General features: G+C 32.2%; 1 protein-coding gene across 1 annotated transcript; it reads left to right on the top strand.

Moving 5' to 3' along the window:
• Positions 1 to 3,206: 3,206 nt before the first annotated feature.
• Positions 3,207 to 4,335, top strand: LOC139899458 (autophagy-related protein 8i-like). The gene is made up of 5 exons (XM_071882285.1): positions 3,207 to 3,273; positions 3,367 to 3,422; positions 3,534 to 3,586; positions 3,985 to 4,103; positions 4,199 to 4,335. The coding sequence occupies exons 1-5, from the start codon at positions 3,234 to 3,236 to the stop codon at positions 4,300 to 4,302; spliced, it is 372 nt and encodes a 123-aa protein (XP_071738386.1). The 5' UTR covers positions 3,207 to 3,233; the 3' UTR covers positions 4,303 to 4,335.
• Positions 4,336 to 13,321: the final 8,986 nt, after the last annotated feature.

Genomic DNA, 13,321 nt, shown 5'->3' with positions numbered 1-13,321 from the left:
TAACTTCTGCAATAGCAGCAGCAGCAGCAGCAGCATAGTCACCAGCAAAGAAAGCTTCAACTTGGGCAGGCACCTGCTTGTTAACACACTTAGCTGTTCGTTGAGCAGATGTACACCACGAAGCGACAACTCTTTTAAGATTGTCCAACTGGTCCTTGACTTCTGCTGCCTCAGCGTGAAGAGACTTTAAAGCAAAGTTTTGTTTTTCAAGTTTGGAAATATCATCTTTCAAGATTTTAATTTCATCATTTTTGCTTTCAAGTTTCTCATTTAAAGATTTGTTATCAGTTTTCAAAACTTCTTCACGCTTGCTGCCTCTACATAAGTCAACTCTTAGGTAGTCAAACATTTCGGCTTTTGCATCATCAGTATAAGTTCGAAAATTATCAACCTTATACATCATTTCAGTTTTTCATTGAGGAGAATCTCTTTTCTGATCAGCTTCCCTCATATCAGCCAAAAACTTACTACCACCATCATCCTCATCAGACTCCTCGACCTCTTTGGCCATTAAACACAATTTGTTACCAGTAGCATAACCAGCACCATCATCATCAGTATCACTATCAGAAGATGAAGACGAGCTGGTTTCATCCCAATCATGATGCTCAGCAACAAGAACCTTTTCTGGCTTTTTACCCTTCTTGTCAGTCTTAGCACTTTTCTTCATCTGAGCTTTCATAGCTTTGTACTTGTTCTTGTACTTATCAGCTTTTGAGAAAGAGTTAGCATGTGAAGTTGAGGGTTTCTTGGACATGCATTCAGCAGCAAAATGTCCAACCTTCCCACAGTTATAACACTCAGATTTAGGACCCTTGACTGACTTACTGCTATACCTAGCACTTGGCTTCTTACTCCCTTTGTATGACTTGCTGGTTCTATTTCGATTGAACCTTTTGAACTGCCTAGCCAGCAAATCCATACCTTCAGCAAACCCTTCTACATCACTTTCATCATCACTGCTTTCTTCAGACCCAGTACCACTTTCTCCATTACTATCAGCTGACTCTTCTTCTGCTAACAACTTTTGAACCAGTAAAGCTTTTTGAGCTTTCTTCTTTTTAGCAGCAGCAATAAGAGCAGTATCATCTGTTTTAGACGATTTTGAAGTGGTGGGGGCAGACCTAAAGTTTTCTTTCAGGTTAAGTTCAGATTTTGCCTCTACCTTCTCATGATTCCAAAGGGAACTGTAGAGATAAGAGATGTTAAAATTCTTTAAGGTCTGAGTGGTTCTTAAAGGGTCAGTAACAAGTTTCCATTTAGCAGGCAGTGAATCAATGAATTTGTTCACTTGTTCAAATTCAGTGTAGGTCACATTCAAAGTGATCAGGTCTGCTATCAACGAGTTAAACCTAATGAAGGTTTGCTTAAGGGTTTCATTCTTATAGGCAAAGAACATTTCATACTCTCTTTTCAAGGCAATCATCATGTTCTGCCTTACCTCTCCCATACCCTCATAGGTGACATCTAGGTAGTCGATGATAAGGTTAGCATTTTCTTTTCCCCTAATCAGTTTGAACAGTGGGTTAGGCAAATTTATTGCTAATAGGGTTCTGATTTTAGGGTCAAGTCCAACACGACGTTTATCCTCAGCATCCCATTTAGCAGGAGTGAGAATAACCTCTCTGCCAGGAACGACAGGAGTGTCAGCTGTAGCTGGTGCACTACCAATAGTCTTAGTAGGAACAAAAGGGCCATCTGTGGCAATGACAGGCATGAGTGGGTCAATAGACTCAAGGTGAAGCATGAATCTTGCCTTTCAAGTTTCATACTCATCTTCATCAAATTTGGGTGGTCCATTGGATGAGCCATTTTCAAGGTAAGCTGTATTTGAGTATGCAGCCATGAGAGAATTCAGATCCAAGATATTAATTATCAAGACTGAAGCTCTGATACCAGTTGTTGGTCCCTTAATAACATCGGTGAATACAATTTCTTCTTAATTAACTTGACAGTTAAACACGTTTAGTATTCTATCATGTAAATTAAATAGAGTCAAAGGTAATTTTCAACTGTTATTCTTTATTGATTGAATCACAAAGAATCACCACTATCCTTGGCGGAATGATAGTTGGTTGATACAGATCACCTAGATTATAGCTAAGAGGTAAACTAAAAGCTATTACACGTTTTGGACTCTAAATAATAAAACCCACACCACTAGTTGTTACAATAGTGGATACAACAATTTATAGTAGTCCTATTATCCGTGTAATTGATCCATTGTCCAGTGGTACATATGATGTCTGTACTTGAGGGCACACTTGTGTAAGAAGGCGTGCTCCCTTCTTTCCTCTTTGGTAGCTATTTGCAGGAACACCCCAATTCGGTTTGGCGCCACTATTTGTTTAAACAAATAGAATGTTGTGTTCCCTAGGCGTTGACAAAGATAACTCATGTCTGCACATAAGTTAAACTTCTGCATTCCCACGTGGTCTTGTAAGGTCACTTGTCAGCCGCCGACGCGTGTCCTTCTCTGTTCAACTTTGTCTTCGACTTCTGTTGAATAGTACGTTTGATGTAGACCACTCAGGGAAACTACCATGCTTGTAATGGAGCATGGATGTCTTGTGTTGTATGCTGTTATCCAGACTTACTGGTTCTTCATATGCTGAGTCACTTGATATTCTTGATTTGCTGAGTACACATCTTGTGCTGATTCGAAGAATACACTCTACCTTGTGCTGGTAGACTAGGCAGCATACTAAACACTCGACACAGCTATATCAGCTGACTATACATAAACAAACTTGTGCTGGCTGCACATAACATTTTAGTGTAAATAAATTCTATTTTGTCATAATTAAATCCTTAATTATTTTAGAGACTCAACAATGTTCCTTATTCGAGTCTGTATAGATAGTTTCCTTGAGTAGATTTCCTGATAGTTCGTGTCTTGTTCGCGATTGTATTCCTGTTTCAGTTTCTGCATAGCTACTTCTATGCATGTATATTGTTGAGTTATTAATATAAGTCTTGGCTTTTCAAAAAAAAAAAAAAATAATAATAATAATAAATAAATAAATAAATAAATAAATAAATAAATAATGCGTGGCAAGGTTCCAAATATCATATCATAAATCTTTTTCTATTTTCCTTATTTTTTTTAATTAAATAAATAAAATGATACGAAAAGGAGTATTATAGGGGTAAGAGGTTAACGTGTCGTATTTATCCAGTTTTCAGCTTCACTTTACATTAATTGGTACCTCAACCGGATAGAGAAACCAGAGATGGGGAAATCATCTACTTTCAAGGATACTTTCTCATTCGGTTTGTTTACTTTTATTTTATTACAGTACCTTTTATTAATATTAATTTTAAATTTTAATTTCGTCAGATAATTTTTAATTTTGTAAATTACAGAGGAACGATGCCAGGAATCACAAGACATCATCGCCAGATACCCCGATCGTCTACCGGTAAATTTTATTCATCAATTTCAATTTCAATTTCAAATAACTCAATTATTTAGTTAATTAAATTAGTTATTTGTGTTAAATAAATACTGTCTATATTTATATTTTATGCAGGTGGTAGTTGAAAGGTATACAAAAACAGATCTCCCTGAGATGGAAAAGAAAAAGTATGTTAAGTTGCTTGAATCACAGATTACTGTTTTGTTGATATCACAAGTTTATCATGTTTTCATTGCTTGCTTAATTAAACTGTTATGCATCCTAAAATATTAAAATTTGTCTTAGAATCATTGGTACATAATTTTACCTTAAACAGTTCCTTTATGTACAATTAAATTTCCATGAGCTGTTTGATTATATACCTATACCTATATAAGAATATATGATTGTCTCAAGTCTAAATAAGCACATTGGGGGCATTATCATATGCAGCCGGTTTGGATAGTTAATTATCTAGTTATGATTATTCCATATCACCTAATCAGTTAATCATTTTTGAAAAGCAATATTTAGCACTCAAGTGATATATATTTACTCATAAATTATTCTTGATTTTTTTGTTTAGATATTTGGTACCTCGAGACATGTCTATTGGGCAGTTTATTCATATACTTAGCGGGAGACTTCAACTCGCTTCTGGAAAGGCTTTATTCATATTCGTTGACAACACATTACCTCAAACATGTATGGTTCCAAATACGATTACACCTTACCAATGTACATTAGTTGTTGGATTTTAAAACAATCTGCTAATATATTTAAACAAATTTTATATGCAGCTAGCTTGATAGAGCACGTTTACGAATCTTTTAAGGATGAAGATGGTTTCTTATACATGCTTTACAGCAGTGAGAAAACCTTTGGCAGCATGAGTGATTTCTGATGTATTGTAATGGTTGGTGCATCTGCTGTTAATCTACATCTACACTTTTTATTAATGTATAAACTTATATAATCAACTGATATTATAAGTACTGTTTGTGTATATTCAGCCACTGTATTTAGTTCATATCTATAATATCCAAGCGGTACTTATAGGCATGTACTTGCGTATGGATACCTAAGGAGAACCTGTCAATCATCTACAAAAGTGTATGTCATCTAATAGTGTTTAGTCACGGATTGGTGAAATGGGTTGATATTTGTGTAGCGAAGAGAAGTTCAAGTTAGGTGTTAAGATAGGGAGAGGTATTACAATCAACCACTTAAACCTACTAAATCGATAGCTTACCCTAAATCAAACTTCTTACATCTCGCTTGCTCACGCGAAGAAGTTTTTCTCTAATTCCAAAAAGTAAAGCCACCATTCTTCAGTGATGAGCTCTAGCGAACAAATCTTATGTCTTTTTCCCTCCAAAGTAAACATGTCTGATTAGCTATTTACAAGTAAAACAAAGTTGTGAAATTTAATGTAAATTCATAGTAATATGCAATTTGAGATAGAGAACAAGCAAAACATATATTGATAATGACCTACATGAGTAGTACTCATTGTCAATATGCCTATAGAATACTTAAGATATATAAGAAAACAATTCAAACAATTGGTGGTGAATATACTCAGTCAGTGTATCAAGATAATAATTAGTTAACCTAAAAAAAAACCTCAAGTTTAGCTCAGCAATATGTGATCGAATACAATCAATTTGCCGCGGATATCTGTAGGGCTCTAGAAGCTTCATAACACGAAACTGTCGATGAAGATCATCACAACCTTGAAGAATATCAACCAACCAAACAAACAAAGTTTAATACTAAGATAATTCTATAGATAGATAGATAGATAGATAGATAGATAGATAGATAGATAGATAGCATAAAAAGGAAAGAAAGATGGGCGAAAACGACAACTCAGCCTTGTTTACTTCCTCCCCGACCTTGTTGTTACCAACAGAAGGTGTTGTCGCTTGAGCAGGCTTTCCGCCACCAGATAGAACTGAAAAAAGGCTTGAAGGAAGAGTACTCTTTTCCTGGCTTCCAAATTGATCGTCAATCAGTTCTGCGATGTTATTGATATATATATTAACCAATGGTTAACCCCGTCTATAAATCTTTTACATAAAAATTCAAACATTTCAATAGATTGGTATGAATTTTCTAAAGATGCAGTTTTTTAAGTCAGTATAGCCTCTTTCGGAATATTGATAGCATTTTTTTTATATAAACATGTTTAGTTATCTTTTCATAATTTGAACTTAATTAATCCATTTGTAGTAGACAGAAAGGTATTGGCAACGTTGAAGAACTCGGAACTTGGGAAGTTCTCGGCGGAACAATTTTTGGGAGTTCTCGGATCGGGAGAACTCGGTCGTTGAATGACGTTGACTTTTTAATATAAATATATATTTTCGAATATAATATATGTATAGATTTTAGACTTTTAAGATAATTTTTATGATACATCATATACTATATAGCTACAAACAAATGTTGACCGAGATTTGACCGAGATATTCAATTTATCGGGCGTTGATCGAGATTTAACCGATAAACTCAATTTATCGGTCGTTGACCGATAAAATAGGCCGTTGACCGATTTTTTGCCGATTCAGTAAACGAGAACTCGCCAGCCTCCTGAAAATGAGTTCTCGGCCGATTTTTTTGATTTTTGCAACCTTGGGTATTGGTGAGTGCTAAAAAGGGGGATTGAGTTTATAATTAGACAAAATTGCCCATTTCGTCCTTGTGTTTTCCACTTTTTGTCCGTTTCATCCCCGTATTTTATTTTTTGCATTTTTCATCCCTAAAAGTATTTTAAGGTCCCAATTTCATCCCTCACTCTAACGAAGGTTAACTGAGTCCGTTAAAACTATTTACAGGGACTATCCACGTAATCTTTAACTAATTAAAGAAAGTTGAATAAAAGATGGGCTAAAACCATAAAAGATGGGTTTTTTTTTATGAAAGTAAGATATCATGTAATGTTTTAATGAATTCTATGCTAAGTTTAGCAAGACGATCGATGAACTAGAAGCATACTGGAAAAGCAATATTATAAAAAAAATTACGGAGTACTATACTGGAAAAGTCATCCTCCATTCTCTATCTCTAATTTCTCTATTAAATAAAAAATGTTTACTAATAAATACAGAAACCTCATCATTCCTATTGGTCTTTGCAACTGAGAAGAAAACCCACCATATCCATAAACAACATATGACGACCCGACCCAATCCATTGGGACGAATACAATAACATGTGATTACATCGCGAGGTACTTGACTTCTATATGATACATTTTACAAACGTTGCATTTATTCCATAAGAGGCAATCTAATATTACATCAGAAATTTACATGTTCACCTAATATTTCATAATATCCAAATGACCTAATCTGCCATTTTCTTAATAATAATCTCTAATGAACTCCAATGACTCGAATGCAACGTCTTTAAATCATGTCTTAAATAGCCCCAAGTTATATCCTTAATATGAGCTAATGCATAGCGGAAGAATTCTTTCAAGTCCTGAGAATAACATGCTTTAAAACGTCAACATAAAGTTGGTGAGATATATATGTTTGATGCTAGCAGCGTAATAACAATGGAACACAAGATTTCATATTTCATAAGCGCTTTAATAAAAATATTCTTAGTGATTGTGCCCTTGGTAACCATACTTAACATTTAATTATCGTCACATATTCCCTTTCATATAACATCGCTACACCATACCTCAGGTGTAGTATAAAAACGAAGTACTGTGCAACCGTTTAGAACTGGTCGTCCAGCTCCGGTTGGGGTTGTCAGGCCCGATAGATCTATCAACAGGATTCGCGTTTACGCTCCTCACGTAAATATTAGCTACCAAGTTACAGGGAAGTATGCCAAAACACAATCCATCCTCGAATATACATTTTTGATCACTTGTGTCCATAATATAAAACATTTATAAAAACAGCGCATGTATTCTCAGCCCAAAATATTCAGAGTTTAAAAGGGACTATACACTCACCTAATGTATTTTGTAGTAAAAATACATATAACACCATTGGTAACTTATAAGGTTGGCCTTGGATTCACGAACCTAATTAATTATATATATTTACATATAGATCAATATCTGTTTAATCATTAAAGTTAATTTATAGTGTACCACAATCCTAATGCTCGAGATAGTCATATATACATTAACGAAAATTTAATTTGACCAAAATAACTTCCAAAGACCTTTACATAATTATAATCGTTTATAAATATAACAAATTTTATAGTTTTAAATATTTTTACAAAATTTATTATAATAAATGATTTCACAATTCATTTATTAACAAATAAAACATATATATGTATTTATAAATATACTAAGTGTTAAAAATAATATTTTTATATTAACAATAATATTTCCATGATATTTTTAATAAATGTATTAATTTTTATAAAAATACATTAAAATGTTAAAATGATAGTTTATAATAATAATAATAGTATTTCTATCAAAAATAATTCTTTTACTCAAACTAATAATTTTAATGTTAATAATGATAACCAAAAATAATAAATTGATAGTTTTATTAATTATAATGATCAAAATAATAATTTAATAGTTTTTGACAAAAATATTATTTGTTTTTAATTATCATAATAATCATAATAATAATAATAATTATCTTGATAATAATAATAATAATAATGATAATAATAATTATTTTGATAATAATAATGATACTAATAATAATAACGATGATTTTAACGACGTCGTAATAAAAATAATCATTTTTAATAATTAATACAAAAATTCAATTGGCTATAATTCCCAATCCATCCGTCAAAACCATTTGATTTCTAAATGAAAAGTTTATAGTTTTTCGCCACCTTTCCAAAAACATATATATTATATACCTTATTTTATCCGCAGGAGTAACTAATTCAGATTCTATCCTAAAATATATTTTGACAAAAATTAATATAAAAGCATGCATAATCCTAATTTCTCGAGCACTAGTCAGGATCACACTACTAATAAATAAAAGTCAAGTTTTGAGTGCTCACGTATCAATATTGAGATTCAATATTGCAGGAAGGTATATAAACGCCACGGAGATGATAAACACTAGTTTGACTTACGAGCAAAACTCCCGAATATTACCCATAACCTCCATAGATATGACCCATAATCTCCCTAATTCTATCCCATTCATGAATCCAGTTTTGGAATACTTGGGCAGAACCCCGTCATGATATTTTGTATAATTACTAATAATATTGCTCCCATTAATACTAATACTAATTCTAATTATAAGATTAATATTTTTAATCTTTATGATATTGATAATAAATTTAATAATTAAATAAATAAATTAAATGTTACGGAGTATTATATCTTAGGAGTGTATGTGTGTGTCGTGTGTGAGATTTACAAATGAATCATAAAACCGATCTTGTCGATTTAAATAACCCGTTTGTGAAAAACTATCCCCGCGACTCGCGGTGAATTACCTTTCCCACCTCCGCAACTCGCGGAGTGTGCTAACCAGCTGTCCCCCACTTTTGTTTCTTGTACTGACGAATTTTAAAAATATATATAATATATTTAATTATTTAATTTATATAATTAATTAAATATTATATTTTATTTACATTCATGGTAAAAATATAATTTTTACAAAATTTACCTTTACGTTATCACTTGACTAAAGTCCCGGTTCCGGTTTTCCAAATAAAGTTTCGTACGCTAAGAAAACTGACACTTTAAGTTTAGTGACTCGTACCTTTAACAAAATAATGGATTTTAAATTGTAAAAACAATCCCACTAAAAATGTAACTTAACCTTTTGAGTATTGTGGTCATTTACTTGTATAAATCAAAGTCTCGTTACTTTTCAAAGTGTATTTAAACTCAAAACGTTTTATATTTAATTAAATATCATATTTAATCATTTTATAAAGTACAAAAGTATATTTAATGAACACGTTTTATTTAAATATTTGTTTTTATTAAAATCACGGACCGTTAGCATTTACCGTTTGACAAAAGATTTCTAGAAAATTTCTGACTTTTAAGATAACGTTAAAACTTTTATTTTATTAAAATGACTCGTAATAATTTGACAAAAATAGTTTCAAATATTTATAAAATTCTATTACCTTTTACACTCGCCGATAAATATAATAATCTTATATCGAAACTTAATATTACATATCTAATACATTGTTATCGTTATCAATTAATAGACATATAACGTATATACACATAAATGTTCGTGAATCGTCAGGCTTGGTCAAAAGGGTCTCTAATTATCCAAATATAGATTTTAAACTTTCTAGACTCAATATTAGGGTTTTTGCTTATCGTGTCGGAAACATATAGAGATTAGAGTTTAAATTTGGTTGGAAATTTCCGGGTCATTACACAACTGCTATGATCGTATTCTGTTTCATCAATTATCACATTCATTTGATTATTAAAGTTACCTGCATACCATCTCTAATTACATATGCATTCATTCATCCATTATCACATTAATTGGAATATTGAAGCTTAGTTTTACGATGAATAAATTCATACTTATCTACGACTTGCAACTACTTTGAATTACATACTTGCAACTACTTTGAATTACTCTGAATCAGTTTCGCTCTACAACACCGATGCCAATTATCTACAACTTGAGTTGAGGTAGATAATCACTGCTCTACAACACCGATGCCAATTATCTACAACTTGAGTTGAGGTAGATAATCACTGCCAATTTCATCTCAATTAGTCTATTGGTATAACTTACTTTAACAGAGCTATTATGGCTACAAGAGCATTGACGATGCTACATTTAATCAATGCTGTAAATCATGAATAGTTGGTGAATCTTGTTTTGAACTCATGAAAAAGAAACATTACTAATGAATAATACTGATTACAGTATTACTAGACCAGACCTGTTGAATAAGTTATTTCTTTTCTTACTTGAATTGAAAATTTTTGGTTCAGCCACCCCTTATCCAGCCATCGGACAACCAGTTAAGCTTAGTCGATTTCGATGCGGTTAAAGTCGTTGGAAAGGGAAATTGTGGAATTGTTCGAATGGTGCATCACAAGTGGACAGTGCAGTTTTTTGCTTTAAAGGTAGTTTTGAAAAGATTCATCTTTAATACCTTGAAGAAACATTAGCCTGTGTAAGATGAAAGTGCAACTTTGGTGATGACTTTGGATTATTTACAAAAAGTACTTTAAACTCTAAATATAATCATATTTTACCCTATTTAATGGACAGTTAAGTTTTGTTAGGGTGAGGGATGAAATTGGGAACTGAAAATGCTTTTAAGGATTAAAATTGCAGAAAATAAAACACAGGGATGAAAATGGATAAAGTGAGAAAACAGTGGGACGAAATAAGCAATTTTGTCTTATAATTATATAGTCAATCCAAAAGGAAAATATTTTCTTGTAAATACGACGGCTGAAAAGGTGTATTGGTCAAAAGGCACCAACACTGGGACAATATTGTAAATATGAAGTCGGAAATATTGGTAAACGACCACACATAAAATTGGTAGCACACAACCTTTCAAATATGTGTCTATCATCACAAATTGGAGATCCAGGTACATGAGTTTATTAGTAAATATAAATATATCATATATAATATCTATATTGTTAGTTGTACATTATGAATTAAAATTTCTTACGTGTACGTCTATGTGTGTGTATATATATATATATATATATATATATATATATATATATATATATATATATATATATATATATATATATATATATATATATATATATATATATATATAGGGGCAGAATTAATGGGGAAGTAACCAATCGGGGGAAAGCAAAATTTTTTTTTTTTCATTTTTTTGAAATTTTTTTTCCGGCATCAAGATCACACGAAAATATGAACATTTAGAAGAGACACTTCGTGATGAATGTTATTATTTAGGCGGGAAAACGATCGACAAAAATAACATTCAAGATAATATTGTTCGTGAAGAATATGAACGTTTTTTTTTTCATGTTTTGTGGAGTAAAATTTAGCCCGATTTAGAGTTTAGGGTTTAGGGTTTGATGTTTTGGGTTTATTCCATAAACCCAAAACACCAAACCCTAAACTCTAAACCGTTCGTGTTAAAAACTCAATCTAAATCCTAAATCTAAACCCTAAACCCTAAATTTCTAAACCCTAATATCTAAACCCTATAAACCCTAATATCTAAACCCCAATAGCTAAAACCTCAACATACGCTCGAAAACACGATAATTGTTATATATTACTTTTTCGAGCGTTTTCCCGCCAAAATAAAAACATTTATCACAAAGTGTCTCTACTAAATGTTCATATTTTCATCCCATCTAAAATGTTCGTGAACAAAGTTTTTTCAAAAAACGAAAATAAAAAAGTTTTTGATTCCCCCCGCTTCCCCCCGATTGGTTACTTCTCTCTTGATCCTACCACTATATATATATATATATATATATATATATATATATATATATATATATATATATATATATATATATAGTAGAAAGTTTTTTCTGTTCTGGCTACCCGGGAAGGCGAGTAACCCGACTTCATACTCTAATGTACGCAGCTCAGTAATATTAGTCTCTGGTTGTTTCCAACCTATCCCTAGCCACCACTAAATATTCGTCCTAGACCGAATTTGAACCTAAGACCTTTTTCAAGGAACTCAGGACCCCAACCACTGGGCTACTTAATATATATTATATACTCTAGATTTAACTAACTTTGTGGTGTGACGCTTTCTTTCATTCAGGAAGTTCTAATTTACCCCGATATTCCCCATAATTTGCTTAAGGGTCAATCAAACGTAAAATTTAAAACCACGGATATTGAATTTTTCGAAGCAACTAGCACTCCAAACATTGACCTTTTCGAATTACGAGACACAGTTATGAACTTTTAGCATATTCATGATTCGCAAATTACCGATCTACATAAGGACTGATGTTAAGATTATAAATTCCAGATAAGAACACCTCTTGAACTGCATAGTTCTTCAAACTCTCAGTATGAATAATTTTATACGAGTTTCACGTGACTTGAAGATTTATAATTTTGGAGATAAGATGTTGAAAGATGTGGTTTTACATCAGTAAAATCGTGACATTCGAAGATGTTGTTTTACATATAAATTGTGAATCGACATAATTAAATGATGCAAACCACATCCTCCAGTGTCTCATCTCCAAAATAGCGAATCTTCAAGTCACGGGAAACTCGTATAAAATCTTTCATACTGAGAGTTTAAAGAATTATACAGTCCAAGAGTCTTGACCGGAATTTATAATCCTAACAAGAGTCCTTTTGTAGATCGGAAACTATGCCGACAAAAATCCACTGAAAGTTTATAAGTGTGTTTCGTAATTCAAAAGAAATCTACTGAAAGTTCACAAGTGTGTTTCGTAATTCGAAAGAAGTCAATGTTTGGATTTCTTTTTCCTTCAGCAAATTCAATATCCATGGATTTAAATTCTACGTTCGCTCAACTCTTAACCAAATGTTTGAAAATATCGGCGTGAATTTGAACTTCTTGAAAAAAGTGTCACACCAAATTTAGTTAATTTGGAGTAAACGAGCCCTCGCTTCGCGGCGGGGGCTCGTTTGGAAGAATGGTTGATGTTGGTGTTGTAAACAACTTATTAACAAGATAGAGTTTATAAAGATATAATACATTGAATAAAAAAGTAATAAAAATAATAATTGTAATTTCTCTGTTTCATGTGAATTCATCATGTTTACTTTCTTTTCTTTTTTTGCGAAGAAACGGAAACTTTATAATAAACTTTTTCTCGAAAAGAGAAAGGGAAACAAGATACAAGAAACAAACGTGGACAGGGCTCGAAAGCACTAAACTAAACCTAACAGAATATCCCGAACTACAACTAACTAAACCCGAGCTTTGCCAAGAGCCAACAAACAACACGACATACA

This window comes from Rutidosis leptorrhynchoides, chromosome 3 (assembly GCF_046630445.1).
Source record: "Rutidosis leptorrhynchoides isolate AG116_Rl617_1_P2 chromosome 3, CSIRO_AGI_Rlap_v1, whole genome shotgun sequence".
NCBI lineage: Eukaryota > Viridiplantae > Streptophyta > Magnoliopsida > Asterales > Asteraceae > Rutidosis > Rutidosis leptorrhynchoides.
Note: the sequence above shows the minus strand (reverse complement) of the source record. Positions and strands in the feature narration are given on the sequence as shown.

Bases quoted from the DNA above. Each gene is read 5' to 3' on its own strand.
- LOC139899458 (XM_071882285.1), top strand. From the start codon at position 3,234: ATGGGGAAATCATCTACTTTCAAGGATACTTTCTCATTCG. The intron at 3,587-3,984 runs GTATGTTAAGTT...TTTTTTGTTTAG, and splicing joins CCTGAGATGGAAAAGAAAAA to ATATTTGGTACCTCGAGACA. The intron at 4,104-4,198 runs GTATGGTTCCAA...TTTTATATGCAG, and splicing joins CAACACATTACCTCAAACAT to CTAGCTTGATAGAGCACGTT.